This window comes from Prionailurus viverrinus, chromosome X (genome assembly GCF_022837055.1).
Source record: "Prionailurus viverrinus isolate Anna chromosome X, UM_Priviv_1.0, whole genome shotgun sequence".
Lineage (NCBI taxonomy): Eukaryota > Metazoa > Chordata > Mammalia > Carnivora > Felidae > Prionailurus > Prionailurus viverrinus.
The window spans coordinates 52,816,302-52,843,173 of record NC_062579.1 but is presented as its reverse complement, the minus strand read 5'-3'; the positions used below and the strand labels follow the sequence as shown (position 1 = coordinate 52,843,173).

The window sequence follows — 26,872 nt, the reverse complement described above, 5'->3', positions numbered from 1 at the left end:
GATCAGGAGGTTACATATCTCGCAAGCGGTTGGTCAAAGGAACGGTTGGGTCCCGCCCCTTCCACTTATCTTCACGCGACCCTTCTCAGAGCCTTGGAGGGCTATGGGAATTGCCTCGGTTACAAGGCACGTCGTGGTAAACCGCGGGCGTCCACGACAGGGTACACGGAAGTGGAGGTTAGAAGTAGCCCTGGGTGTCCCGCTTCGCTGTTTCCTGTCAAGAAGAAACTGGCCGTGAATTGCACTGTGCCAGAACTACCTTTGCACGTTAGTTGTTTTGAGTTAACATTTCCCCATGGAAGTGGAGTCCTCCCCCCGCCCCGTTTTTTTTTCGAGAAATGTGAAAACGAAAGAGTAGAATGAACTGCCGACCCCCCACCTGGATTCTTAATTGTTAACATTTTTACAGGGTTTTTAAAAACATTTCTGAACCATTTGAAAGTAGGTTACACAAATATGGGATTCCCCAGCCCTAAAAATAGACGTTTTTCTACATATCTACAAAACCATTATCGCATCTTTAAGTGCGATGAATCTTTAATTCAATATCACTTAACATACAGTTCATATTTACATTTCCCCAGTTGTCCTAGTTGGAGCATTTTACACTTCAAATCGGGATCCGCTCAGGGTTCCGAATGCGGTGGCATTTGGTAATTTCCCTTCAGTCTTAATCCAGAAAACACCAGCCTTTTCAAAAAAATGACACATTTTTTTAAGAATCCAGGCAAATTGTCTTGAAAATACTCCGTTTTCTGAATTCGTCTGTTTCTTCAACTTGATTTAGGTTCAATATTTTGCTGGCCACCAGAAGGCACAAATGGTTGTCCCAGTATTGATGATGCTGTATTTGAGCTCAGAGCCTGGAGCCCGCTTCAGATTCTGTGTCTCTCTCCCTTCCCTGCTTGAACTCTGTCTCTCTGTCTCTCAAAAATAAATAAAACATTAAAAATTGTTTATAAAAAAATTACTTGAATCATTTTTTCTCTATGGATTTGTTTCTGTTTGTATTCAACTTTATGATTTGCTTTTATTATCCATTTTATGTAATTTAATTTTTAAAATATGTAAATTTTGACATGGTTCAAAGTCTATGTAACTATGTAAAAACTATGTAACTGTACCGTAAAAACTATGTAAGTATGTAACTATGTAAAAAGCTATTTCCATTGAAGTCTTGCTCCCAGGCCTATGCTCTGTACCCCATTCCCAGCCACTCTCTTTAAGTAACCATTCATTAATTTCTGGTTTATCCTTCCTGTGTTTATTTTTTTATTGAGGCATAATTGACATATTCTATTAGTTTCAGGTGTACAATATAATGATTTGGTATTTGTACTTCCTGCATTTCTTTTTTGCAAAAATAAGCAAATGAGTACACATGTTATTTCTGCTTTTTCATTACACAAAAGGTAGCATACTATATATACTCTTTCACCTTGCTTTTTCGCTTAATAATTTAGCCTGGAAATCACCGTGTACCACTTAATAGCACTCTTCCTCATTCACTTTTATGGCTGCTTAGTACTTCACTGCATGGACGTCCCTTGGAATGTGAACAGTAGTTACATTTCTAGGCCAGATGACAAAGATCTGCCAAAACCTGCATAGTGGCTGAGATGCTGCACTTTGGTAGTGAAAAGTTAGGAGAATACTTTTGCTATCCTAATGGTTAAGGCAAAAAAGCAGAATGGAATATGTTTTTAAATGTACTTTATACTGCTTGGATGCTTGTGCTTAAGGAAAAGTAGATTCAGCAAGAGGTAGATGGAGGATTATAGAATGGGGAAAGAGGCTTCAGATACTATAAATATTAAAGATGCTATTCTTGACTTAAAATGTGGTTTTGCATAAGTTTACCCAGCAATTCCCAGCACTCCTAGGTATATACACAAGAGAACTGAAAACACGTCCATATAAACCCTTGTGCACAAAGGTTCACAGTAGCACTATGCATAGTAGCCAAAAGGTAGAAACAATCCAAATTTCCCTCAACTATGAGTAGATAAAATATGGTATATCCATACAATGGAATATTATTCAGCAATAAAAAGAAATGGAGTACGCATGTGTGCTGCAAAATGGATGAAGCTTGAAAATATTATGCTGAATAAAAGAAGAGTTCCAGGGGTGCCTGGGTGGTTGCTTGGGCATCCAACTTCGGCTCAGGTCATGATCTCACTGTTCATGGGTTTGAGCCCAGTGTTGGGCTCTGTGCTGACAGCCTGGAGCCTGGAGCCTGATTCAGATTCGTACCTCCTTCTCTCTCTGCCCCTCCTCCACTCAAGCTCGCGCTCTCTCTCTCTCTCTCTCTCTCACACACACAAATAAACATTTTAAAAATTAAAAAAAAAAAAAACAAGTGAGTTCCAAATGACCACATATTGGGGGCACCTGGCTGGCTCAGTCGGTAGAGCATGCAACTCTTGATGTCAGGCACATGAGTTCAAGCCCCACGCTGGGTGTAGATGTTTTTTGTTTTGTTTTTTTTTTTTGTTTTTTTTTTTTTTGTCCTGCAATTGATATTTTATTTTTTTTTATTTTTTTTATGAAATTTATTGACAAATTGGTTTCCATACAACACCCAGTGCTCATCCCAAAAAGTGCCCTCCTCAATACCCATCACCCACCCTCTCCTCCCTCCCACCCCCCCATCAACCCTCAGTTTGTTCTCAGTTTTTAACAGTGTCTTATGCTTTGGCTCTCTCCCATTCTAACCTCTTTTTTTTTTTTTCCTTCCCCTCCCCCATGGGTTCCTGTTCAGTTTCTCAGGATCCACATAAGAGTGAAACCATATGGTATCTGTCTTTCTCTGTATGGCTTATTTCACTTAGCATCACACTCTCCAGTTCCATCCACGTTGCTACAAAAGGCCATATTTCATTTTTTCTCATTGCCACGTAATATTCCATTGTGTATATAAACCACAATTTCTTTATCCATTCATCAGTTGATGGACATTTAGGCTCTTTCCATAATTTGGCTATTGTTGAGAGTGCTGCTATGAACATTGGGGTACAAGTGGCCCTATGCATCAGTACTCCTGTATCCCTTGGATAAATTCCTAGCAGTGCTATTGCTGGGTCATAGGGTAGGTCTATTTTTAATTTTCTGAGGAACCTCCACACTGCTTTCCAGAGCGGCTGCACCAATTTGCATTCCCACCAACAGTGCAAGAGGGTTCCCGTTTCTCCACATCCTCGCCAGCATCTATAGTCTCCTGATTTGTTCATTTTGGCCACTCTGACTGGCGTGAGGTGATACCTGAGTGTGGTTTTGATTTGTATTTCCCTGATAAGGAGCGACGCTGAACATCTTTTCATGTGCCTGTTGGCCATCCGGATGTCTTCTTTAGAGAAGTGTCTATTCATGTTTTCTGCCCATTTCTTCACTGGGTTATTTGTTTTTTGGGTGTGGAGTTTGGTGAGCTCTTTATAGATTTTGGATACTAGCCCTTTGTCCGATATGTCATTTGCGAATATCTTTTCCCATTCCGTTGGTTGCCTTTTAGTTTTGTTGGTTGTTTCCTTTGCTGTGCAGAAGCTTTTTATCTTCATAAGGTCCCAGTAATTCACTTTTGCTTTTAATTCCCTTGCCTTTGGGGATGTGTCGAGTAAGAGATTGCTACGGCTGAGGTCAGAGAGGTCTTTTCCTGCTTTCTCCTCTAGGGTTTTGATGGTTTCCTGTCTCACATTCAGGCCTTTTATCCATTTTGAGTTTATTTTTGTGAATGGTGTGAGAAAGTGGTCTAGTTTCAACCTTCTGCATGTTGCTGTCCAGTTCTCCCAGCACCATTTGTTAAAGAGGCTGTCTTTTTTCCATTGGATGTTCTTTCCTGCTTTGTCAAAGATGAGTTGGCCATACATTTGTGGGTCTAGTTCTGGGGTTTCTATTCTATTCCATTGGTCTATGTGTCTGTTTTTGTGCCAAGGGTGTAGATGTTAATTAAAAAAAAAAAAAGATCACGTATTGTTTGATTCCATGTACACTAAATGTTCAGGAAAGACAAAGTAGAGTACTGATTGCCTAGGGCTGAGGATGTGCACAGGAATTAACTGCATGAGGGATCTTTTGGGGGTGATGGAAATGTTCTAAAACTGGATTTTGGTGACAGCTGCAGGACTCAGTCACTACTAAAAGTCATTAAACTGTACACTTGAAATGGGTGAATTTTTTGGTATGTAAATTATACTTCAATAAATCTGTTTTCAAAGCAAAGCAAAACAAAACACAACCCTGTTTTGCTTTTCCTTACCACTCACTTAATAGTGCATTGGCACCATATACAATTAAGTCAGTTCATTTTTATGACAGAGGAAGGATATTTTCCTGAGATAACTGGAAGAGTCAAAGGACATTAAATGTTATGTCTCATGTCTACAACCGTAGCCACTAGTACAGTAATACCTCTAACACCAGAAGTCTGATAATTGTTTACTGGATGTAGTGTAATAATTGCTTACAGGGAACTAACTGGTGTGTCACTAGTGAAAAGCAGGAAATGAAGCTAAATCGTGGAGATACATAGGTGGTTGGGGTGAGGCAAGAACTAGAGAATCAATGTTAACAGGGAAGACAGTCCCCTACCCTGGTTGTCTGAGGTAGAAAAATAAGTACAGTTACACACAGGTGCGATGTGAAATATGACAATTAAAGTTATTTCGTCCTTTGCAAGTTGAAAGGCATTTAGAAGCCACTCAAAACAAAGGAGGGGGGTGGAGGAATTGCTTCAATCTTTAGAAAGCAACAGACCCAGTAAAATCAGAAAAGTTTATTACCATCCATTATGAACAATTTAAAAAGTGATATTAGCATGTTAGTCTTGATACAAAATCCTTTTAAGTAAAAAAAATCAAGATGCCAGTGTATGTTTAGGACCATCAGAATAGTCCAATTCAAAACCACACTCTCAGACTTGTGGATCAAATCTCCATTCATTAGAGGACACAACTTTGACCAAACCAAACCCAGGCTTACATTTGGGAATTTGCCAGGCAAAGTGGGAGCAGGAGCCACAATTAAATTAAAAGCCAATTAAAGAGATTTCAGTAGCTACACAGAAAGTTCCCAGAGACACAGGTGTCAGCCACATTTCTAGCCCCTTTCAACCACGAAGTCCTGTGAGCACCTCAGGCAGCATCAATCAGAACATCCTGAGACTAGACTACACTCGAGCAATTGGTGCTTTCATTTGGCTGCCTGTGGGAAAACTCAGCGGCCAGTTGACTCCTACAGTCACACTACTCTAACAGACCCCCACTTTCCAATGTGTTACTGGGCCACCCTCACCTTCTTCCAGGTAATACCTTGTTCACACAGAGCCCCTACAACCCTGGGGCCCTAGGTCACACACCGGAAATAGATATAGTACATTGAAATTGAGATAGGAGACATCTACCAGCCAATATCCATCCTGGATCCCCCACAGCTTTAGACAATCAGTGGTGTAAAAATATACACCATTGAATTACTGTATGGAGTGGAGGGTGCAGTGATAAAGGAAAATCAAAACAAAACACTTTTGCCCATGGTGAAGGAAAGGAAAACCAGAAGAAAAGGAGTTAGACTAGTGAGCTTACATGACTTTTTACCTTCTAACAATACTTGGTATCTGCCTGACCTCCAGGGTTCAGATTCTCCAAAAATAGGGGTGCCAGAATTAGCAAATAAAAATACAGGATGACCCATTAAATCTGAATTTCAGATAAACAGCAAATCATGCTTTACTCTAAGTAGGTCCCAAATATTGCATGGTGCATACTTACGGTAAAAAATTACTTGTAAAAAAGTAGGGGTGCCAGGGTGGCTCAGCCGGTTGGGTGTCTGGCTCTTGATCTCGACTCAGGTCATGATCTCATCGTTCGTGAGTTTGAGCCCCATGTCGGGCTCTGCGCTGACAGCATGGAGCTTGCTTGGGATTCTCTCTCTCTCCCTCTCTCTGCTCCTACCTCACTCACAATCTCTATCTCAAAGTAAATAAATAAACTTAAAAAAATTATTTGTAAAAAAAAAAGTATTCCCTTTTATCTGGCAACCCTATTCAGGAGGTTCAGTTTACCTGAGGGCTAATCTGATCATATATTGTCAAAGAGCAACAGTAAGACCATCACAGAGCAAAACACAGGCACTTCACCCACCACAGAAGGCGGGATGTGATTCTTTTAACTCCATTTCCCAGACTCTCAAAGATCCAATGCTTATTTTGGCAGGGTGAGAGAGTATGTACACAGCAGAGTTCTCAACCACTATCTGCCAGGTGGAGAATTTTTGTTTTCCTTCTATATAAGATGAAGAAGGTCAAAACTACAAGTAGGGAGGATAAGGAGAAGCAGGCCTACCAGGGTAAGGAATCTGACTCCTACTCTCCAGAGCAGGCTGAGCAACTCCAGCAAAATCCCCACAAATGTGACAGCCCTGGGGTCTGGAGATACAACATGCTCTCCAACTCTCTTGGAGCAACTACAGGACCTCAAAGGCAACCAAGACTAAACACACACACACACACACACACACACACACACACAGATGCAGATGTACAGAGGAGGGAGGAACAGGAAGAGAGCAAGGTAGCCTTTATGGTAACTCAGAGGACACTGAGGAGTCTGAGGGAATCAAAGAACTCCCTGACAATGACTAGCAGAACATTTTGTTTGTTGGTTGGTTAGTTTTATTTATGGGGTTAACCTTTAGTGGTCTTTTCCTAAAGTGAAAGCTGACAGAAAAACAGGGACTAAGAGACACCTCAGGGACACAGCTTTATGGAGGGATCAACTCCACATCGCCAAGCCCATAGTGCTATCATAATCTGAGCAGATCTGACCATCAAGACCCCACTCCCAAGGCACTATCATGACTAAGTGCCAAACCCATTTCCTGAGGGTGGAAGAGGAACCAACAAGTCCATGGTGGATGAATACTCCTCTCAAAGGCATAGGGAGGGAAAGAAACATCAATGGGTCACATGGGTGGCTCAGTCAGTTAAGGTTAAGCAGCCAACCCTTGATTTTGGCTCAGATCATGATCTCAAGGTTCTTGAGTTCCAGATTTGCATCTCTCTCTCTCTCTCTTTCTGTCTTCCCTCCTCCTGCCCCTCCCCCACTTGTGTGTGCTCTAGCTCTCTCTCTCTCCCTCTCAAAATAAAACTTTTTTTAAAAAGAGGGAGGGGCACCTGAATGGCTCAGTCAGTTAAGCATCAGACTTCAGGTCATGATGTCACGTTAGTGGGTTCAAGCCCTACGTCAGGCTCTGTGCTGACAGCTCAGAGCCTGGAGCCTCATCAGATTCTGTGTCTCCCTCTCTCTCTGCCCCTACCCCCCCCCCAAAAATAAATAAACATTAAAAAAGAGGGAAACCTCAAAAAGAACAGGATCACATTATGCTTTTTCCCCCCCCGCAGCCTCTGTGAGAATTTCTAGTACCTATTAATTGAGTATCTCTGAAAATGTGTTTCCAGAGATGTTAACAGGTGTTGCATGGGACCAAAACAAAAAAAGTTCAGTGAAATAATTTTGGGAAATGTTGCCTACTTATTGAAAGTTATAAATTCCTGCAGTAGAGGAACCTATTCAGCTTTATTTAAATCACGGGTTACCAGAAGGGAGAGGTGGGTGGGGAGCTGGGTTAAATAGGTGATGGGGGTTAAGGGGTGAACTTGTTGTGATGGGCACCAGGTGTTGTGCAGATGTGTTCAATCACCATATTGTACACCTGAAACTAATATTATACTGTATGGTAACTGGCATTTAAACAAAAACTGAAAAAAAAATCACTGGTTCCTGACTTACTTGACCACAGAACCCTTTTAAGGAACATCTATTAGTATCTCACAGAACTTTGAAAAATGCTGCTTAACCATTTTTTGCAAAAATATCTGATCTCAAGAATGGGAAGAACATGCCAATACTGGGAACACCCAGGAATCATATATAAAATGCTTTTCCAAAATTAGCATATTAGAAAGTTTAAGGCAATGATCTGAAAACTGTAGAAACTTGTCCTTCTGTGAGGCACTTGCTCAATGGTAAATATAAGTAGGAAAGCTAAATTTAGAGGTAAAAGTCAGTCTCTCTCTCTCTCCCCAAACTTCCTCCAGAAGATTCAGACCAAACTTCAAAGCAGCCATGTACAAACTAGGCTGTCTTTGTTCCTCCAAAAGCCCAACAACCTGGAGCTTATGGGTTCTAGGAAAAGAGACAAATCGCTTGTGCTGGCATTGTTAAATGCTATCAAAGGAATCCCCCTCATTCTCCTTAGGGGCAGTCCCCAAGTAGCACCCTGAAAGCTATAAGAGGACACACTTCTTGGTGTTCTTCTTTGTGGCAGGGTAAAGCACAGCTCGGACAGCTTCTGAAAATACCTCATGGACCCCATCCTGCATCAGGGCTGAACATTCCAGATACTTCACAGCCCCCACCTGCTTAGCCAGGGAGGTGCCTTGCTGAGGAGTTGTGGGCACTAGGCTCTGTTCCTTCAGCTTCTTCACTGTCTCAATGTCATTACGCAGGTCCCTCTTGGTGCCTACCAGCAGGACAGGTACATTGGGGCAATGATGAGAGACCTCTGGGTGCCACTTATGCCTCACATTGGCATACGACGATGGGTTACCAATAGAAAAACAAATGACAAAGATATTGGTCTGGGGGTAGGACAGCGTTCGCAGTCGGTCATACTCCTCTTGGCCAGCTGTGTCCCACAGGTTCAGGCTGACAATTTGGCCGTCCACAGATGTCTGAGCACTGTAGTTGTCAAAGACGGTGGGGATATACTCTTCAGGAAAAGCATTTGTTGTGTAACTGATGAGGAGGCAAGTCTTACCTACAGCCCCATCTCCTACGACCACACATTTGATTGTCTGCATTCTTCCCTTGGAGTCCTAAGTGAAAGAGAGAAAGAAAGAGTGTTCACAGGGGTGCCTGGGTGGCTCAGTCAGTTGAGCGTCCAACTTTGGCTCAGGTCATGATCTCACGGGTTGTGAATTCGAGCCCCATGTCGGGCTTTCTGCTGTCAGCACAGGGCCCATTTCAGATCCTCTGTCTCCCCCTCTCTTTCTGCTCTTCCCCTGCTCATGGTCTGTCTCAAAAATAAATAAATAAAACATTTAAAAGAAGAAGAAGAAAGAGTGTTCACAGATGCTTGGTTAATTTTGGGAGCCTATGCTTTATAAACCTTTCTTTCCCTCTGAGAAATTGAGGAAGTAAGACACCCCCCCACACACACTGTCCATCCCCTTAACACCACATAAGAGTCAGCTGAGAAAGACTGTATAGGGTAGGGGTTCTTACCGCGGAGTCCATGGACTGCTAGACAATAAGCTTCAGTAGGTCCTAGAAGCCGCCTCTGAAGTATACAATATGATGTGAATGTACGTAAGTGAATTTTTCTGGAAAGAAGATCAAAAACTGTCATCAGATTGTCGAAAAGGGCTGAGCCCGTAAAGATTAAAAACCATTCATATACATAGGTATTTATGTTACATCATTGTCATGACACCTGGATATACTCTATCAAAGGTGCTAAAACATAGTGGGTGCTCAATAAATGGGAACTAATTTTTTAAAAACCATTGATATAGTTTTTGAGTGTCCAACTTCAGCTCAGGTCATGATCTTGTGGCTCATGGGTTCGAGCCCCACATCGGGCTCTGTGCTGACAGCTCAGAGCCTGGAGCCTGTTTCAGATTCTGTGTCTCCCTCTCTCTGCCCCTTCCCCCCCCTCAAAAAATAAATAAGCATTAAAATTTTTTTAATAAATAAAAATAAAAAACCATTGATATATAAAGAAGGTTCTAAAGGTTGAAACAAAAGAGACATGGCTCTTACTTTGGGGATGTGGCTATGGACTCAGCAAAGAAACCTCTGTTCCTAACAAACAGTGACACTGTAATACTGGAGAGAAAGGTAGGCCAGTCAGACATAGCCCTCTACAGAAGTCGTTAAGAGTCCAGGCTCAGGGGCGCCTGGGTGGCGCAGTCGGTTAAGCGTCCAACTTCAGCCAGGTCACGATCTCGCGGTCCGGGAGTTCGAGCCCCGCGTCGGGCTCTGGGCTGATGGCTCAGAGCCTGGAGCCTATTTCCGATTCTGTGTCTCCCTCTCTCTCTGCCCCTCCCCCGTTCATGCTCTGTCTCTCTCTGTCCCAAAAATAAATAAAAAACGTTGAAAAAAAATTTTAAAAAATAATAATAATAAAATAAAAAGAGTCCAGGCTCTGAAGTCAGACCACCTGGAGTCTAAAACCAGTCCTCTCTTTTCCTAAGCTTTGTAAATTTGGGCATGTTTTTAAATGAAACAATGTACATGTAGTACTCATTAGTGCCTGCCACATAGGGAATACTCATTAGAAGTACTAGAAGCTACCATGACTTCATAATAATTCTTCTACTGTTCTGGGGAAGGCAACATTCTGTAATATGATTACAATGCTAGACAAAGCAGGGATCTCATCCCTTCCTACCCTATCTAAGCAAAACCATAGGTCATAACAGCACCATACTTTCTCATCCATTTCTTCATGAATCAAGCATTTGAGAGTTAATGGTAAGGTACAGATGATCTCCAAGAAGCATGTTTACTATCAATGCCCTACCCTGTCAGCGTCCCCCAAAACACTCCATTTCCTTTTAGCTTCTTAACTACTATACTAATTTCAGACCTGATCCTGATAGCATTAGCTTCATCAAGTGTCAGAACATGGAGGAATGGGAATAAATTGTCATATGTATTTGATTATGGAAAAAAAATTGAGAATCTGTTAGTTTCTCACCTTCGGAATTTGGGGGAATAGATACATCCCCCATCTTGTTGTCTTATTAGCTAAGGTCTACATCAGGCCCATATCATAGATAAAACAAAACACCTTATTTTGGGTCAGAATCAAGAAAAGTTGGCCTTCTGGGGAGCCTGTCTGGCTCAGTTGGAAGAGCATGTGACTCTTGATCTTGGGGCTGTGAGTTCAAGCCCCACGTAGGGTGTAGAGATTACATACATACATAAACTTAAAAAAAAGAAAAGCTGGCCTTCTGAGTATGCTTCACACAGGCACACTGGAGGCAGCTATCCTCGCACACAGCCAATTCTGACCAGCAAGGCATTCCACCAAGAAGCCTTCACTAGCACAGGTCCCACAGCTAAAAGTTCAGGGTGTAATTCAGCTCCAGTAGGCAACCATCCCAGGGTATCCACTGATCATCAGCTCTTTTCATCTAGGAATCTCTTTGCATCTAGGAATAGACATAAGGATCAAACATACATTTCTTTTTTTTTTTTTAATTTTTATTACATTTCTTTATTTTTGAGAGGCAGAGAGAGATAGAGCACAAGTGGGGGAGGGGCAGAGAGAGAGGGAGACACAGAATCCAAAGCAGGCTCCAGGCTCTGAGCTGTCAGCACAGAACCCGATGAGGGGCCCAAACTCACGAGCTGTGAGATCATGACCTGAGCCGGTCAGACACTCAAGCGACTGAGCCACCCAGGCGCCCCATACATACATTTCAACGGAAACAGGGTAAGGTCACCACCACCTTCTTTGAGAATAGCCTTCCTTGATTTTCCCAGTCTGGATTAATTTCTTCCTCCTCTGAATTCCTATAGCAATTACTGCCTGTACAACTCAGCTTCCCAGCCTGCTATAGGTATCATCCAGTGTCTAACATCTCTGTTCAGAGTGACTGCCTTTAGGACAATTGTGCACCTGACGGAGTTGTTGAACCAGAGCAAAACTCTTAGGCACAAAGAGCACTTTGCACCCCAAGCTCAGGTCCTCATCTCTGTAAGCAGATGGGCTTTCAAGTCACACTGATGCTTGGGAGCCTAGATGATGAAGTGCAGCTAGAACATCCCAGGTCTGAAACATAACCCAAAACATCCTCACCCACAGCAAACTTTCAATGAAAGGGAGTGCCCAGGAAAAGTCCCAGGTGTTTTGGGGGTGCTACTTTGTACAATTAATAGACTAATTTCTTCAGCCTTCATGTTCATTACATATTTTATTTTTTTAATGTTTATTTGTTTTTTGAGAGAGAGAGAGAGACAGACAGACTGAGAGCAGAGGAGGGGCAGAGAGAGAGAGGGAGACACAAAATCCGAAGCAGGCGCCAGGCTCTGAGCTGTCAGCACAGAGCCCGACGCAGGGCTCAAATTCACAAACCGTGAGATCATGACCTGAGCCGAAGCTGGACGCTCAACTGACTGAGCCACCCAGGCACCCTTCATTATACATTTTATTTACTTATGTGTATGTTTGGAATTATCCATGGTTAAAAAGTTTAAAAATAATATTAAAGGGGCGCCCTGGGTGGCTCAGTCAGTTAAGCATCTGACATCGGCTCAGGTCATGATCTCGCGGTTCGTGAGTTCAAGCCCCGCATCGGGTGAGCTTGAGCCATGCTTTGGGCTCTGCACTGACAGTGTGGAACCTGCATGGGATCCTCTCTCTCTCCCTCTCTCTCTGCCCCTCGCTCACTTGCACCCTCTCTCTCCCAAAAATAATAAATAAATAATAAAAATTAGAAAATAATACAAAAAATATATCTAAAAAACTGAAAACAGAATCTCAAAGAGATATTTGCACACCAGTGTTCATTGCATCATTACTCACAAGAGCCAAGAGGTGGAAGCAACCTAATGTCCATCGATGGATGAACACATAAAGAAAAAATGTGATCAGGGCATCTGGGTGGCTCAGTTAAGCATCAGACTTCGGCTCAGGTCACAATCTCATAGTTTGTGAGTTCGAGCCCCATGTTGGGCTCTGTGCTGACAGCGTGGAGCCTGGAGCCTGCTTGGGCTTCTGTGTTTCCCTCTCTCTCTCTCTCTCTCTCTCTCTCTCTGCCCCTCCCCCACTCCCTCTGTGTCTCTCTTTCTCTCTCTCTCAAAAATGAATAAACTTCAAAAGATGTGATATATATATATATATATATGAATATTATTCAGCCCTAAAAAGAAGGAAATCTTCATACATTACAACATGGATGAAACTTGAGGATATATGCTGAGTGAAATCAGTTGCAAACAGCCATATAATGCGTGATTCCACTTACATGAGGTATCTAGAGTAGTCAAATACATAAAAACAGAAAGCAGATGGGGCGCCTGGGTGGCGCAGTCGGTTAAGCGTCCGACTTCAGCCAGGTCACGATCTCGCGGTCCGGGAGTTCGAGCCCCGCGTCGGGCTCTGGGCTGACGGCTCAGAGCCTGGAGCCTGTTTCCGATTCTGTGTCTCCCTCTCTCTCTGCCCCTCCCCCGTTCATGTTCTGTCTCTCTCTGTCCCAAAAATGAATAAACTTTGAAAAAAAAAAAAAAAAAAAACAGAAAGCAGAATGGTAGGTGCCAAGGCTGGGGGAGGAGAAATGGGGAGTTGTTTAATGGATATGAAGTTTCAGTTTTGCAAGATGAAAAATCTAGAGATCTGGGGCACATGGGTGGCTCAGTTGGTTAAGCGTCTGACCTCAGCTCAGGTCATGATCTCGTGGTTTGTGAGTTTGAGCCCTGCATCGGGCTCTGTGCTGACAGTGTGGAATCCACATAGAATCCTCTGTCCCCCTCTCTTTCTGCCACTCCCCCACTTGTGCTCTCTGTCTCTCTCAAAATAAATAAATACACTTTAAAATGTTTAAATGTTTATTTATTTTTGAGAGACAGAGAGAGGAGAGAGACAGAGAGAGAGAGAGAGAGAGAGAGAGAGTGAGCAGGGGAAGGGCAGAGAGAGAGGGAGACACAGAATCTGACGCAGGCTCCAGGCTCTGCGCTGTCAGCACAGAGCCCGATGCGGGGCTCGAACTCAGAAACCGTGAGATCACAAACCATGAGATCACGATCTGAGCTGAAGTCGGACGCTTAACTGACCAAGCCACTCAGGCGCCCCTAAATAAACTTTTTAAAAAAAGAAAAATTCTAGAGATCTATTGCACAACAATATGAATACAGTTAACACTACTGTACTGTACATTTAAAAATGGTTTAAATTACTAAAAATAAAAATATTCTTCAAGGTTTTGGAGCTCTGGTAGAAGCCTAGAAGTTATAAGAGAAAGGCAAATGAGACAAGTTTGTCTACCTCAGCTTTGGGATCTAGCACAATGCTGTGCTGTTAAGAGTCACCTTCAGCTTTCCCCTCCTCACCACCACCACTATCTACACACACTCTCCCAGGTACTACTATGGGCAGCACACTACTAGAAGGGACTCAAAAAAGAGTAAAAAGAAAGAATGCTAGAAGTTACAATCTTGTGGTCAAGACAAAACTTCTGTGAAAAGGCAAATAATAATACAAAGTAATTCATGGCTCAGAGGGAAAAAAAAGTTGCTATGGGGAAGCAAAAGGAATCTAAAACTTGAGAGCTTATTATAGGCATTGTGCCAAATACTTTCACATTATCTTCTTTAAGCCTCCCAGTAGCACTGTGAAGTAGACATCAGAGCAGCTCAGAGATCTTTAGGTATGCCTCTAGGATCAGAAATTGGGAGAGGTGCGGCGCTGCAGAAATCAGCACCCCCAGAAAGTTCCCTTCTGAGTTAGTCATTCGCGGTTAACTGGAATTACAGTTTCTTCTAAATCTTCCAATGTCTTCTGACAAGGCATCCTTCTTCACATGTATAGTCTGCATAGGAGTCCATTTTCTCCCAGGTTGAAACACAATGTAAAGACCCAATAGCAGCGGAGACCAGAATGCAGCTAAAAGCATTAGTAATTCTAGCACATTCTCCTCCAAGTCTCACCCTTTCCATAAGTCTGAGTCTAATGTACTTGAAATCACTCTGTAACTTTCTGAAATTAAATCAATTCAGCAGAAGACCCTCCCCCCATTTTTATTTACCACACTTTGCAACTTAGTTATCTACTAAATCCGGGAAGCCTTTTCACATTGAAGACAGACTTCTCTGGTTCAAGTCCAGTCGAAGAAGGCTTTAGGACTTGGGGGCCGAAGGAAGCCATGTGAATGAACACTCCCCAACCCAGAGGCAGTGGTAGTGACCCATCAATACCACACGAGCCCGCTCAGCACTTCCCTCACATCCTTCTTCACCAAGGCTAATTGAATCCGGGACTTCATATGAACTGGTGAGCCCGGGACAGAGAGGTGCCCCACAAATAGGATTCACAAACAGGAAGAGCTGGCTCAGTCTCCTCCATAACATACATACACCTCATCCCACCCTCAAATGCCTTCCATCCAGGGAATGGCTCACAGACTAAGGCAACCAACCGTCCGGGAATGGGGAGACTCAAGAAGAGGGAGGCGAGGGGTACCGCCCGGTGGGGGGGAGGGTCTCCAAAAAGATTACCTGGCAAAACGATCGTCCTCCCCGCGTCGCTCACCGATGCCGGCAGAGCCTCCAGGGCAATTCTCGCCCGGGGTGGGCAGGCTCGGCGGGCTCAGCGCCACATCCGGGCAGCTACCGAGTCCCCCCCCCCCCCCCCCCCCCCCCGTCGTCACACGCAGTCTCGCCACGGTGCCCCGACACCTCCTGGGAAGTGGAGTCCTAGGGCCAACCTCACTGTCTGCCAGTCACAGGCTTCTAAAATACACCCTGGGGGTGATCGAGGATTACTTAGCTCCGGACCCCAGGTGCGGACCCCAAAAGGAGTTACTCGGTTCAGAGGTCCCCAAGGCTCATCTTTCCCTTGGCAAGTGAGGCCACCCCCTCCTCCGCAGGCCCCCTTTTCCTCCTCAAGAGCAATATTAACATAAGGAGGCGCTCGGGAAACTGACGTAGTAGGAGAAACGGAGGCGATAAAAGAAAACGAGGGGCGTGTGGGTGGCTCTGGGAGTGGGGGGTTGCCTGGGTGGCTCAGTCCGTTAAGCCACCGGCTTCGCTAAGGTCATGATCTCCGGGGTTGTTAGAGCCTGGGGGCAGGCTCTGTGCTGACAGCTGGGAGCCTGGAGCCTGCTTCAGATTCTGTGTCTCCCTCTCTGTCTCTCTCTTTCTCAAGAATAAACATTTGGGGTCATCTGTGTGGCTCAGTCGGTTGAGCATCTGACTTTGGCTCAGGTCATGATCTCATGGTTCACGGGTTCAAGCCCCATGTCGTGCTCTGTGCTCACAGCTCAGAGCCTGGAGCCTGCTTTGGGGATTCCGTGTCTGCCTCTCTCTCTGTCCTGCCCCTGCTCGTGCTCTGTCTCTCTCCCTCTCTCAAAAATAAATAAAACATTTTAAAAAAAGAATAAATAAGAGACTCTTAAATACAAAGAACAAACTGAGGGTGGAGTGGGGGAAGAGGGAAAATGGGTGATGGGCATTGAAGAGGGCACTTGTTGGAATGAGCACTGGGTGTTGCATGTAAGCCAATTTGACAATAAATCATATTAAATAAATAAATAAATAAATAAATAAATAAATGTCTGTCAGGAAAAAAAAGAATAAATATTTTTTTTTCAACGTTTATTTATTTTTGGGACAGAGAGAGACAGAGCATGAACGGGGGAGGGGCAGAGAGAGAGGGAGACACAGAATCGGAAACAGGCTCCAGGCTCTGAGCCATCAGCCCAGAGCCTGACGCAGGGCTCGAACTCCCGGACCGCGAGATCGTGACCTGGCTGAAGTCCGACGCCCAACCGACTGCGCCACCCAGGCGCCCCAAGAATAAATATTTTTAAAAAGATGGGGCGCCTGGGTGGCTCAGTCGGTTGGGCGGCCAACTTTGGCTCAGGTTATAATCTTGTGGTCTGTGAGTTTGAGTCCCGTATTAGGCTCTGTGCTGACAGCTTGGAGCCTGGAGCCTGCTTCAAATTCTGTGTCTCCCTCTCTCTCTGCCCCTTCCCCATTCTCACTCTGTCTCTCTCTATCTTTCAAAACTGAATAAATGTTTAAAAAAAATTATAAAAAGAAAATGAGCTAGTGAATGAATTAGGGTTACTGTCACTATGTATTAATTTGCATTTTCTAGAGTTTTCTGTAAATGGAATCATATAGTATGCACTCTTTTTTTTAGCAACTTTGTTGAGATCTAAATTCACATACTGCACAATTCACTAATTTTAATCCTGCAATTACAGGGGCACCTGGCTGGCTCAGTCAGTAGACCATGTGACTCCTGATCTCAGAGTCCTAAGTTCAAGCCCTAGGTTGAGTGTAGAGACTACTTAAAAATAAAAAATCTTTGGGGCGCCTGGGTGGCTCAGTCGGTTAAGCTCCATCTTCGGCTCAGGTCGTGATCTCGCAATTGATGAGTTTGGGCCCCGCGTCGGGTTCTGCCAGCTCGGAGTCTGGAGCCTGCTTCGGGTTCTGTGTCTCCCTCTCATTCTCTCTCTCTCTCTCTCTCTCTCTCTGTGCCCCTCCCCCACTCATGCTCCGTCTCTCAAAAATAAAGACTGAAAAAAAATAATAAATCTTTTTAAAAATTGTACAATTCAATGCAGTTTTTGTATATTACATTTTTTTTAATTTTTTTCAACATTTATTTATTTTTGGGACAGAGAGAGACAGAGCATGAACAGGGGAGGGGCAGAGAGAGAGGGAGACACAGAATCGGAAACAGGCTCCAGGCTCTGAGCCATCAGCCCAGAGCCTGACGCGGGGCTCGAACTCACGGGCCGCGAGATCGTGACCTGGCTGAAGTCGGACGCTTAACCGACTGCGCCACCCAGGTGCCCCATATTACATTATTTTTTAAGTTACTTTGTTTTTATTTCATTTGATTTATTTTTATTTTTTTAATGTTTATTCCATTTTGAGAGAGAGAGGGAGAGAAGAGCGAGCAAGTGCAAGCAGGGGAGGGGCAGAGAGAGAGAGACACAGAATCCGAAGCAGGTGCCAGGCTCCTAGCTGTCAGCACAGAGCCCAACACGGGGCTCGAACCCATAAGCAGTGAGATCATGACCTGAGCCGAAGTCTGATGCTCAACCGACTGAGCCACACAGGCGCCCCTTAAGTTTCTTTATTTACTCTGAGAGAGAGAGCGAGAGAGCACAGGAGAGGGGCAGAGAGACAGAGAGAATCCCCAGCAGGCTCTATCTCACCAACTGTGAGATCATGACCTCAGTTGAAATCTGGAGTCAGACGCTTAATGACTAAGCCACCCAGGTGCCCCACATTATTCATTTTTTTAAATCGTGGTAAATATGTATAACAAAATTTGCCCTTTTAACCATTTTCAAGTGTACAATTCAGTGCCATTAAGTATATTCACAATGTTGTGCAAAATCATCACCAGTGATATGTCCAAAACGTTTTTTATTGCCCCAAATAGTTAACTCTGTATCCATTAAGCAATAACCTTATTCTCTCCTGCCCCCAGCCTCTGGAAACCAAATGTCTGTCACCATGAATTTGACTTTTCTAGCTACTGTTCATCTTTTGATGGACATTTTGAATGTTTACAATTTTTGACTATTATAAATAATGCTGCTATGAATATTGCCTTACAAGAATATGGTTTTGTTGATTTTCTCTATTGTTTTGTTTTCTATTTCACTGATTTCCACTTTGATCTCCATTAATTATGTTACTATGAGTTTTATTTGCTCTTCTTTTTACTGAAGTGAAAGCTGAAGTCATTGTTTTGAGACATTTCTTCTGTTCTAATACAGGTTTTTAGTACACAAAAATTACCCCCTAAATACTGCATTAGCAAAATACCATAAATTATACAGTGTGGTTTTTTAAATATTTATTGAGTTCAAAATATTTTCTATTTTCTCTTTTGATTTCTACTTTGACCCATGGGATATCGAGAAGTGGATTGTTTCATTTTCAAATATTGAGGAATTCCCAGAGATCTTTTGGTTGTTGATGTGTAATTTAATTCCATTGTTTTTAGAGAACATATTTTGTATGTCTTGACCCTTTTGAATTCATTGAGTCTTTTTTGTGGCCTAGAACATGGTCTATTCTGGTAAATACTCCATGTGCACTTGAAAAGAATGTGTATTTTGATATTAATGGATGGAGTGTTCTAAAAATGTCAATTGGGTCAATGAGGTTGATAGTGTTGTTCACTTCTACTATATCTTTGCTGATTTTATGCTTACTTTTTCTATCAATTATTGAGAGAAAGCTGTTGAAATATCTGAATATTCTGACTAGAATTGTGGATTTGTCTATTTTTCCTTGCAGTTTATCTGTTTTTGATTCATGTATTTTGAAGCTCTTATATCAAGTGTACATGTATTTAGAAATGTTCTTTTCATTTATTGACCCCTTTACATTATGAGATTACCTTTTTTTTAATGTTTATTTATTTTTGACAGAGACACAGAGTGTGAGTGGGGGAGGGGCAGAGAGAGAGAGAAAGACACAGAATCTGAAGAGGCTCCAGGCTCTGAGCTGTCAGCAGAGCCCGACGCGGGGCTCAAACTGACAAGCCGTGAGGGGCTCAAACTCATAAGCCATGAGATCATGACCTGAGCCGAAGTCAGATGCTCAACCAACTGAGCCACCCAGGCGCCCCTACCTTCTTTATTCCTGGTATCTTTGCTCTGAAATCTACTTTCTTCCATACTAATATAGCACCACCCCCCCCAGCTTTCTTTTGAGCAGGGTTATCATGGCACATCTCTTTTACATACTTTTACTTTTAACCTGTTTGTGTCTCTGTATTTAAAGAGCATTCCTTATAGGCAGCATATGGTTGGGTCTTGCTTTTTTTATTTTTACCCAGCTTTATCATCTCTACTCTGTAACTGGGGTGTTTAGACCAATCTACATTAAAAGAAAAAATTTTTAAATGCTTATTCATGTTTTGAGAGAGAGAGAGAGAGAGAGAGAGAGAGAGAATCATGAGTGGGGGAGGGGCATAGAGAAAGGGAGACACAGAATCTGAAGCAGGCTCCAGGCTCTGAGCTGTCAGCACAGAGCCAGACGCAGGGCTCGAACTCATGAACCATGAGATCATGACCCAGCCAAAGTAAGATGCTTAACCAACTGAGCCACCCAGGCACCCTTAGGCCAATCTACATTTAATGTAATTGTTAATATGGTTAAGGGTTTTTTTTTATGTTAATGTATTTAAGAGAGAGCATAGAGGAAGGGCAGAGAGAGAGAATCCCAAGCAGGCTTTGTGCTCAGTGCAGAGACCAATGCGGGGTTTGGTCCCACGACCATGAGATCATGACCTGAGTCAAAATCGAGAGTCAGACACTTAACCCACTGAGCCATCCAAGCACCCCAATATGGCTAAGTTTGAGTCTGTCATCTTGCTTTTGTTTTCCCTTTGTCCCATCTCTTCTTTGTTCTCTTTTTCCTCTTTTTTCTACCTTCTTTTGGATTGATCATTATTTTAATTCCATTTTATCTCCTTATTGGTTTATTAGCTTTACATCTTTGTTTTATTATTCTAGTCGTTGCTTATAGGTTTATTATGTACAACCATAACTTAACAGTCTACCTTCAAGTGTTATTATACCACTTCATGAAGAGTTATAAACTTATGTTAATGTACTTCAATTTCTGTCTTCCTGGACTTTACATTATTGTTATGCATTTTACTTGTACCCCACAATACACTGTTATTATTTTTGTTTAAACAGTTAATTTTTAATAGACTTTTTTTTAAGTAAACTTTACCCCCAGCATGGGACATGAACTCATGACTCTGAGATCAAGAGTCACATGCTCTACAGACTGAGCCAGCCAGGCACCCCAGTAGACTTCACTTCTTACATCAGTTTTAGGTTCACAGTAAAACTGAGCAGAAAGTACAGAGAATTTCCATATACCCCCTGCCTCCAAAAGAGTCATAGCCTACCCCACTATCTCAACATCCCACACCACCAGAGTGGCATATTTGTTACAGTTGATGAACCTACATTCATACATTATTACTACCCAAAGTCCATAATTTAGAGTTCATTCTTGGTGTTGTATATTCTATGAGTTTTGACAAATGTATGATGACATATATCCACTATTATAACAGCATACAGAATTCCTCTTCTAAAAATCCTCTGTGGTCTGCCTATTAATTCCCTTCTTCCCCCAATCCCTGGCAACCACTGATCTCTTTACTGTCTCCATAGTTTTGCCTTTTCCAGAATGTCATACAGTTGGAATCACAAAATATGTAGACTTTTCAGATTGGCTCTCTCACTTAGTAATGTGCTTTTGAGGTTCTTCCATGTCTTTTCATGGACTGATGGCTTGTCTGGATTTACCACAGTTTATTTATCTGTTCACCTTCTGAAGGACATCTTGGTTGCTTCCAGGATTCAGCAATTATGAAGAAATCACTACAAACATCTAAGTACAGGTTTTTGTGTGGTCATAAGTTTTGCTCATTTGGGCAAATTGAGTGTGATTGCTGGCCCAAACAGGCAATTATCTTTTTTTTTAATTTTTTAAATCTTTATTTATTTTTGAGAGAGAGAGAGACAGAGCACGAGCAGGGGAGAGGCAGAGAGAGAGGGAGACACAGAATCCGAAGCAGGCTCCAGGCTCCAAGCTGTCAACAGAGCCCAATACAGGGCTCGAACTCATGAACTGCGAGATCATGACCTGAGCCGAAGTTGGACGCTCAACTGACTGAGCCACCCAGGCACCCCGGGCAATTATCTTTTTAAAACATCTTTATTGAAATAAAAATTTACATACAATTAATTCACTCATTTTAAATGTACAATTAATGATTGTCAGTATATTTACAATGTTGTGCTATCATCACAATATGATTTTAGAACATGTTCATCACCCCAACAAGATTCCTCTTGCCCAGTTGCAGTCACTCCCTGTTCCCAGTACTGGGCAACCACTAATCTACTTATTGTCTCTACAAAGGTGTCTTTCCTGAGTATTGCCCATAAATGGGATCACACAATATATCATCTTTTTGTATCTGATTTTTTTCATTTAGCATGTTTTTGAGTTTCACCCACATTGTAGCACGTATCAGTACTTCATTCCTTTTTATTGCCACCTTACATTTTTAATCAAATTTACAGAGATATAGTTTATATGCCATAAGCTCATTTTAAGTTTACAGCTTGATAACTTAAAAAAAACCTTTTTTAAGTTTTTATTTATTTAAGGGGCACCTGGGTGGCTTAGTCAGTTAAACGTCCAACTTCAGCTCAGGTAATAATCTCATGGTTCTTGAGTTCAAAGCCTACATTGGGCTCTCTGCTGACAGTGCAGACCCTGCTTGGGATTCTCTTTCTCTGCCCCTCCCCTACTCTCACTTGCTTTCTCTCTCTCAAAATAAATAAATAAATAAATAAATAAATAAATAAATAAACTTAAAAAAAAAGTTTTTATTGAGACGCCTGGGTGGCTCAGTTGGTTAAGCATCAGACTGTGGCTCAGGTCATGATCTCACAGTTCGTGGGTTCGAGCCCCACGTCGGGCTCTGTGCTGACACCTCAGAGCCTGGAGCCTGCTTCAGATTCTGTGTCTGCCTCTCTCTGTCCCTCCCCCACTCATGCCATGTCTCTCTCCATCTGTCAAAAAATGAATAAACATTAAAAATCTTTTGGGGGCACCTGGGTGGCTCAGTCGGTTAAGCGGCCGACTTCGGCTCAGGTCATGATCTCGCGGTCCGTGAGTTCGAGCCCCGCGTCAGGCTCTGTGCTGACAGCTCAGAACCTGGAGCCTGTTTCAGATTCTGTGTCTCCCTCTCTCTGACCCTCCCCTGTTCATGCTCTCTCTCTGTCTCAAAAATAAATAAACGTTAAAAAAAAATTTAAAAAAAATTTTTTTTTTAAAAAATACCAGCCAGATGTCACAAAAGATGGCAGAGCAGGACGCTCTAAGAATCCATCCATCCTCCTAAACAATTATTGAATTGGCAGGAACTGTCAATTGTAACAATTTGGAACTATACTTTCAGAGTCCAGGGGAGAGCTTGATAAAGAGGCTTATCAATTTTGGTAAATTTCTTCAAACATTGGCCTTTTACCCAGTAGTTTTCATCCCCCAGCACTAAGGCAGGTAGGTAAGGGAACAGTTCCTAGTGCAGCCTCCTGAAGCTTGAGTGGGCAATAAAGACATTGTCCTTCAACTATCAGGATCTTGTGGTTTGATTGCTGATTGATGTTTTTGATGGCTGAGAGACTGGCACAGAGGCTGACCATTGTTTCAAACCACGTGGACTGAAGCAGATTACAGGGGGTTTAAAGAAACAGTACTTGAGGGGCGCCTGGGTAGCTCAGTCGGCTAGGCGCCTGACTTCAGCTCGGGTCATGATCTTGTGGTCCGTGAATTCGAGCCCCGTGTCAGGCTCTGTGCTGACCGCTTGGAGCCTGGAGCCTGTTTCAGATTCTGTGTCTCCCTCTCTCTCTGTCCCTCCCCTGTTCATGCTCTGTCTCTCTCTGTCTCAAAAATAAATAAATGTTAAAAAAATTAAAAAAGCAAAAAGAAACAGTTCTTGGGTTTTTTGGTCTTTTGCTTCTTTCCCCACTCTGGGGACAGAGACATTTAAGGAAATCTTTGTCAGGTAACTGGCTGACCACAGAGATAACTGAACAGAAACTTCAGTGACCATGTACAACAAATAAAGTACACACTTTACTATTCAAAATGTCCAGTTCTCAAAAAAATTTACAAAATATACAAATAAATATGAAAGTATGGCCAAGTCACAGGGAAAAGAGGATTTGAAAGAGGAAGCCCATACAGTGGAATTACTAGTCAAAGATTTTAAATCAACTGTCTTATGTTCAATAAGCTCAGAGAAACCATGGATAAGAATTAAGTGAAATCAGGTAAACAATGTATGTAAAAAATGAGGGTATCAATAAAAGAGAAATTACAAAAAAAATCAAACTGAAATTCTGGAACTGAAAAGTACAATAACTGAAATGAAAAAACTCACTAGGGGTCAACAGAAGATGTGAGAAGGCAAAAGAGATCAACAGACTTTAAGATGAGACCACTGGGGTGGAAGATGAGAGCACTGGAGGGAGGGGAGATGAGACCATGATTTCTTTGAAATCATTCATTCCAAGGAAAAAGAAAAAAAAGGATGATGAAAAATGAACAGAGCCTCAGTTGGTTAAGCATCTCACTCTTGATTTTGGCTCAAGTCATGATCTCATGGTTCATGAGACCAAGCCCCACGTCAAAGCCCCACATTGGGCTCTGCACTGACAGTGTAGAGCCTGCTTGGGATTCTCTCCCTCCCTCTCTGCCCCTCCCTGACACTCACGTGTACTCTTCTCTCCCTCTCTCTTGCCTTCTCTCTCAAATAAATAAAACATTTTAAAAAAATGAATAGAGCCTGAGGGACCTGTAAGACATCATCAAATGTACCATGGTACACATATTCCACATAGAAGTCCTGGAAGGAAAAAAGAGAGAGAAAGCAGAAAAAATTAAAAAAAAAATAATAGCCAATAATGTCCCAAATTTGAGTAAATACATGAATATATATGCCCAAGAAGCTCAATGAAATCCACATAGGACAAATTCAAAGTTCTATATCAAGATATATTATTAAGTTGTTGAAACCCAAAGACAGAATTTTTAAAGCTACAAGGGAGGGGCACCTGGCTGGCTGTCCATTAATCATCCGACTCTTGATATTGGCTCTGGTCATGATCTTGCGGTAATGAGATCAAGTCCTGCATTGGGCTCCATGCTAAGCATGCTGAGCATGGAGCCTGTTTGGGATTCTCTCTCTCCCTCTCTCTCTGCCCCTCCCCTGCTCACACCCTTTTTCTTAAAATGAGTAAATAAACTTAAAAAAAAATAAAAAGAAAGGAAAAAGTAAAATTATCCCTGTTCACAGATGGCATGAGCTTATATGTAGAAAACTCCACACACACACACACACACACACCTGTTACAGCTAATAAACAAATTCAGCAAAGTTGTAGTCTACAAAATCAATACACAAAAATCAGCTGCAATTACATACACTATCAATGAAAACCACAAAGCACTGCTGAACTAAATTAAAGAAGACATAAAAGAATAGAAAGACATCCTGAGTTCCTGGATTGAAAGACTTGGTATTGTTATAAAAATATTCCCCAATGTGACCTACAAATTCAATATAAATGTAATCCAAATTAAAATCCCAATGTATTTTTTTCTTGAAGAAATAGAAAAATCCATCCAAAAATTCATGTGGAATCTGAAGGGACCCTGAATAACCAAAACCATCTTGAAAAAGAACAAAGTTAGGGGCGCCTTGGTGGCTCAGTCGGTTTAAGCATCCAATTCTCGCTTTTGACTCAGGTCATGATCCCATGATCCGTGGGATTGAGCCCCACGTCGGGCTCTGTGCTGACAACGCAGAGCCTGCTTGGGGTTCTCTCTCTCTCACTCTCTATCTGCACCTTCCCTGCTTGCATGCGCTCTCTCTCTTGAAATAAATAAATAAACTTAAAAAAGAAAAATAACAAAATTACAGGACTGACGCTTCCAGATTTCAAAACTACAAGCTGCTACAAAGCTACAGTAATCAAAACAGTGTGGTACTGGCATAAGGATAAACATATAGACCAATGGAATACAGAGCCCAGAAAAAAATCCTCAAATATAGAGTCTACTGATTTTCAATAAGATGTCAGAAAATTCAATGGGAGGGTAGCCTGGGTGGCTCAGTCAGTTAAGCTTCCGACTTTGGTTCAGGTCATGATCTCACAGTCCATGAGTTCAAGCCCTGCATTGGGCTCTGTGCTGGCAGCTCAGAGCCTGGAACCTGCTTCTGATTCTGTGTCTCCTCTCTCTGCCCCTCCCCCACCTGTCCTCTGTCTCAAAAATAAACAAACATTAAAAAACAAAAAAGATTCAATGGGAAATTGACAGTCTTTTCAACAAAAGCACAGACAACAAAAGAAAAAATAGATAAATTGGAATTTATATAAAAATTAAAATAGGGGCGCCTGGGTGGCTCGGTCGGTTAAGCGTCCGACTTCGGCTCAGGTCATGATCTCACGGTCTGTGAGTTCGAGCCCCGCGTCAGGCTCTGTACTGACAGCTCGGAGCCTGGAGCCTGTTTCAGATTCTGTGTCTCCCTCTCTCTCTGCTCCTCCCCTGTTCTTGCTCTGTCTCTCTCTGTCTCAAAAATAAATAAACGTTAAAAAAATTAAAAAAAAATTAAAGTATTGTGTGTATCAAAAGATATCAAGAAAGTGAAAAGATGGGGTGCCTGGCTGGCTCAGTCAGTAGAGCATGCAACTCTTGATCTCAGGGTTGTGAGTTTAAGCCCCACACTGGGTGTTGAGCTTACTTAAAAAAAAAAAGTGAAGGGGTTACTGGGTGGTTCAGTCAGTTGAGCATCCGACTTTGGCTCAGGTCATGATCTCTTGGTTCATAGGTTCAAGCCCAGTGTCAGGCTCTATGCCCCGAGCCTGCTTCGGATTCTGTGTCTCCTTCTCTCTGTCCCCCCTCTGCTTGTGCTCTGTCTCTCAAAAATAATAAACGTTAATAAAAATTAAAAAAATAAAGTTAAAAGACAACATATAGAATGGGAGAAAATATTTGCAAATCATTTATCTGATAAGAGATTAACATCTAGAAAATAGAACTCCTACAAGTCAACAACAAGAAAACAAACAACCCAGTTCAAGAATGGGCAAATGACTTGAATAGATAGGTCTTCAAAGAAGACATAGCCAAACAGCCAATAATCACACGAAAAGATGCTTAACTCAGTAGTCATTAGGGAAATGAAAAACAAAATCACAGTGAGATAAAACTTCAAACTCATTAGGATGGCTATGACTTAGAAAATGGAAAATAACAGTGTTGGTGAGAATGTGAAGCAATTGGAACCCTAGTCAATTAATTTATATCAAAGGAGGCAAGAATACACAATGGTGAAAAGACAGTTTCTTCAGTAAATGGTGCTCAGAAAATTGGGCAGCCATAGCCAAAGAATGAAACTGGACCACCATCTTACACATTATACAAAAATTAATTCAAAATGGATTAAAGATTTGAAGGTAAGACCTGAAACCATAAAACTCCTAGAGAAAACACAGGTAATAACCTCCCTGATA

The 26,872-nt window shown here is 42.3% G+C and overlaps 2 protein-coding genes across 6 annotated transcripts in view; both read right to left on the bottom strand.

Annotated features, from left to right (window-relative positions):
• Positions 1 to 7,310: 7,310 nt before the first annotated feature.
• LOC125156924 (rho-related GTP-binding protein RhoG-like) lies at positions 7,311 to 15,402 on the bottom strand. Of its 3 annotated transcripts, none has more exons than XM_047843203.1 (3): positions 15,279 to 15,402; positions 9,282 to 9,379; positions 7,311 to 8,872 (listed from the first exon to the last, which is right to left on the bottom strand). In XM_047843203.1, exons 2-3 carry the CDS (start codon positions 9,291 to 9,293, stop codon positions 8,282 to 8,284), a joined length of 603 nt encoding a protein of 200 aa, XP_047699159.1. In that variant the 5' UTR covers positions 9,294 to 9,379; positions 15,279 to 15,402; the 3' UTR covers positions 7,311 to 8,281. The 3 variants fall into 3 exon arrangements, with proteins under 3 accessions (XP_047699159.1, XP_047699162.1, XP_047699160.1); XM_047843206.1 differs by lacking the exon at positions 15,279 to 15,402 and adding an exon at positions 10,759 to 11,294; XM_047843204.1 differs by lacking the exon at positions 15,279 to 15,402 and having other exon boundaries at positions 9,282 to 9,603.
• Positions 15,403 to 24,061: 8,659 nt separating this feature from the next.
• ITGB1BP2 (integrin subunit beta 1 binding protein 2) overlaps positions 24,062 to 26,872 on the bottom strand; it is a 29,938-nt gene continuing 27,127 nt past the window's right edge. For all 3 annotated transcript variants that reach the window (XR_007148845.1, XM_047843197.1, XM_047843200.1), the window contains one exon: positions 24,062 to 24,201. The gene's annotated coding sequence lies outside the window, so the exon portion shown is untranslated. The remainder of the gene's footprint in view (positions 24,202 to 26,872) is intronic.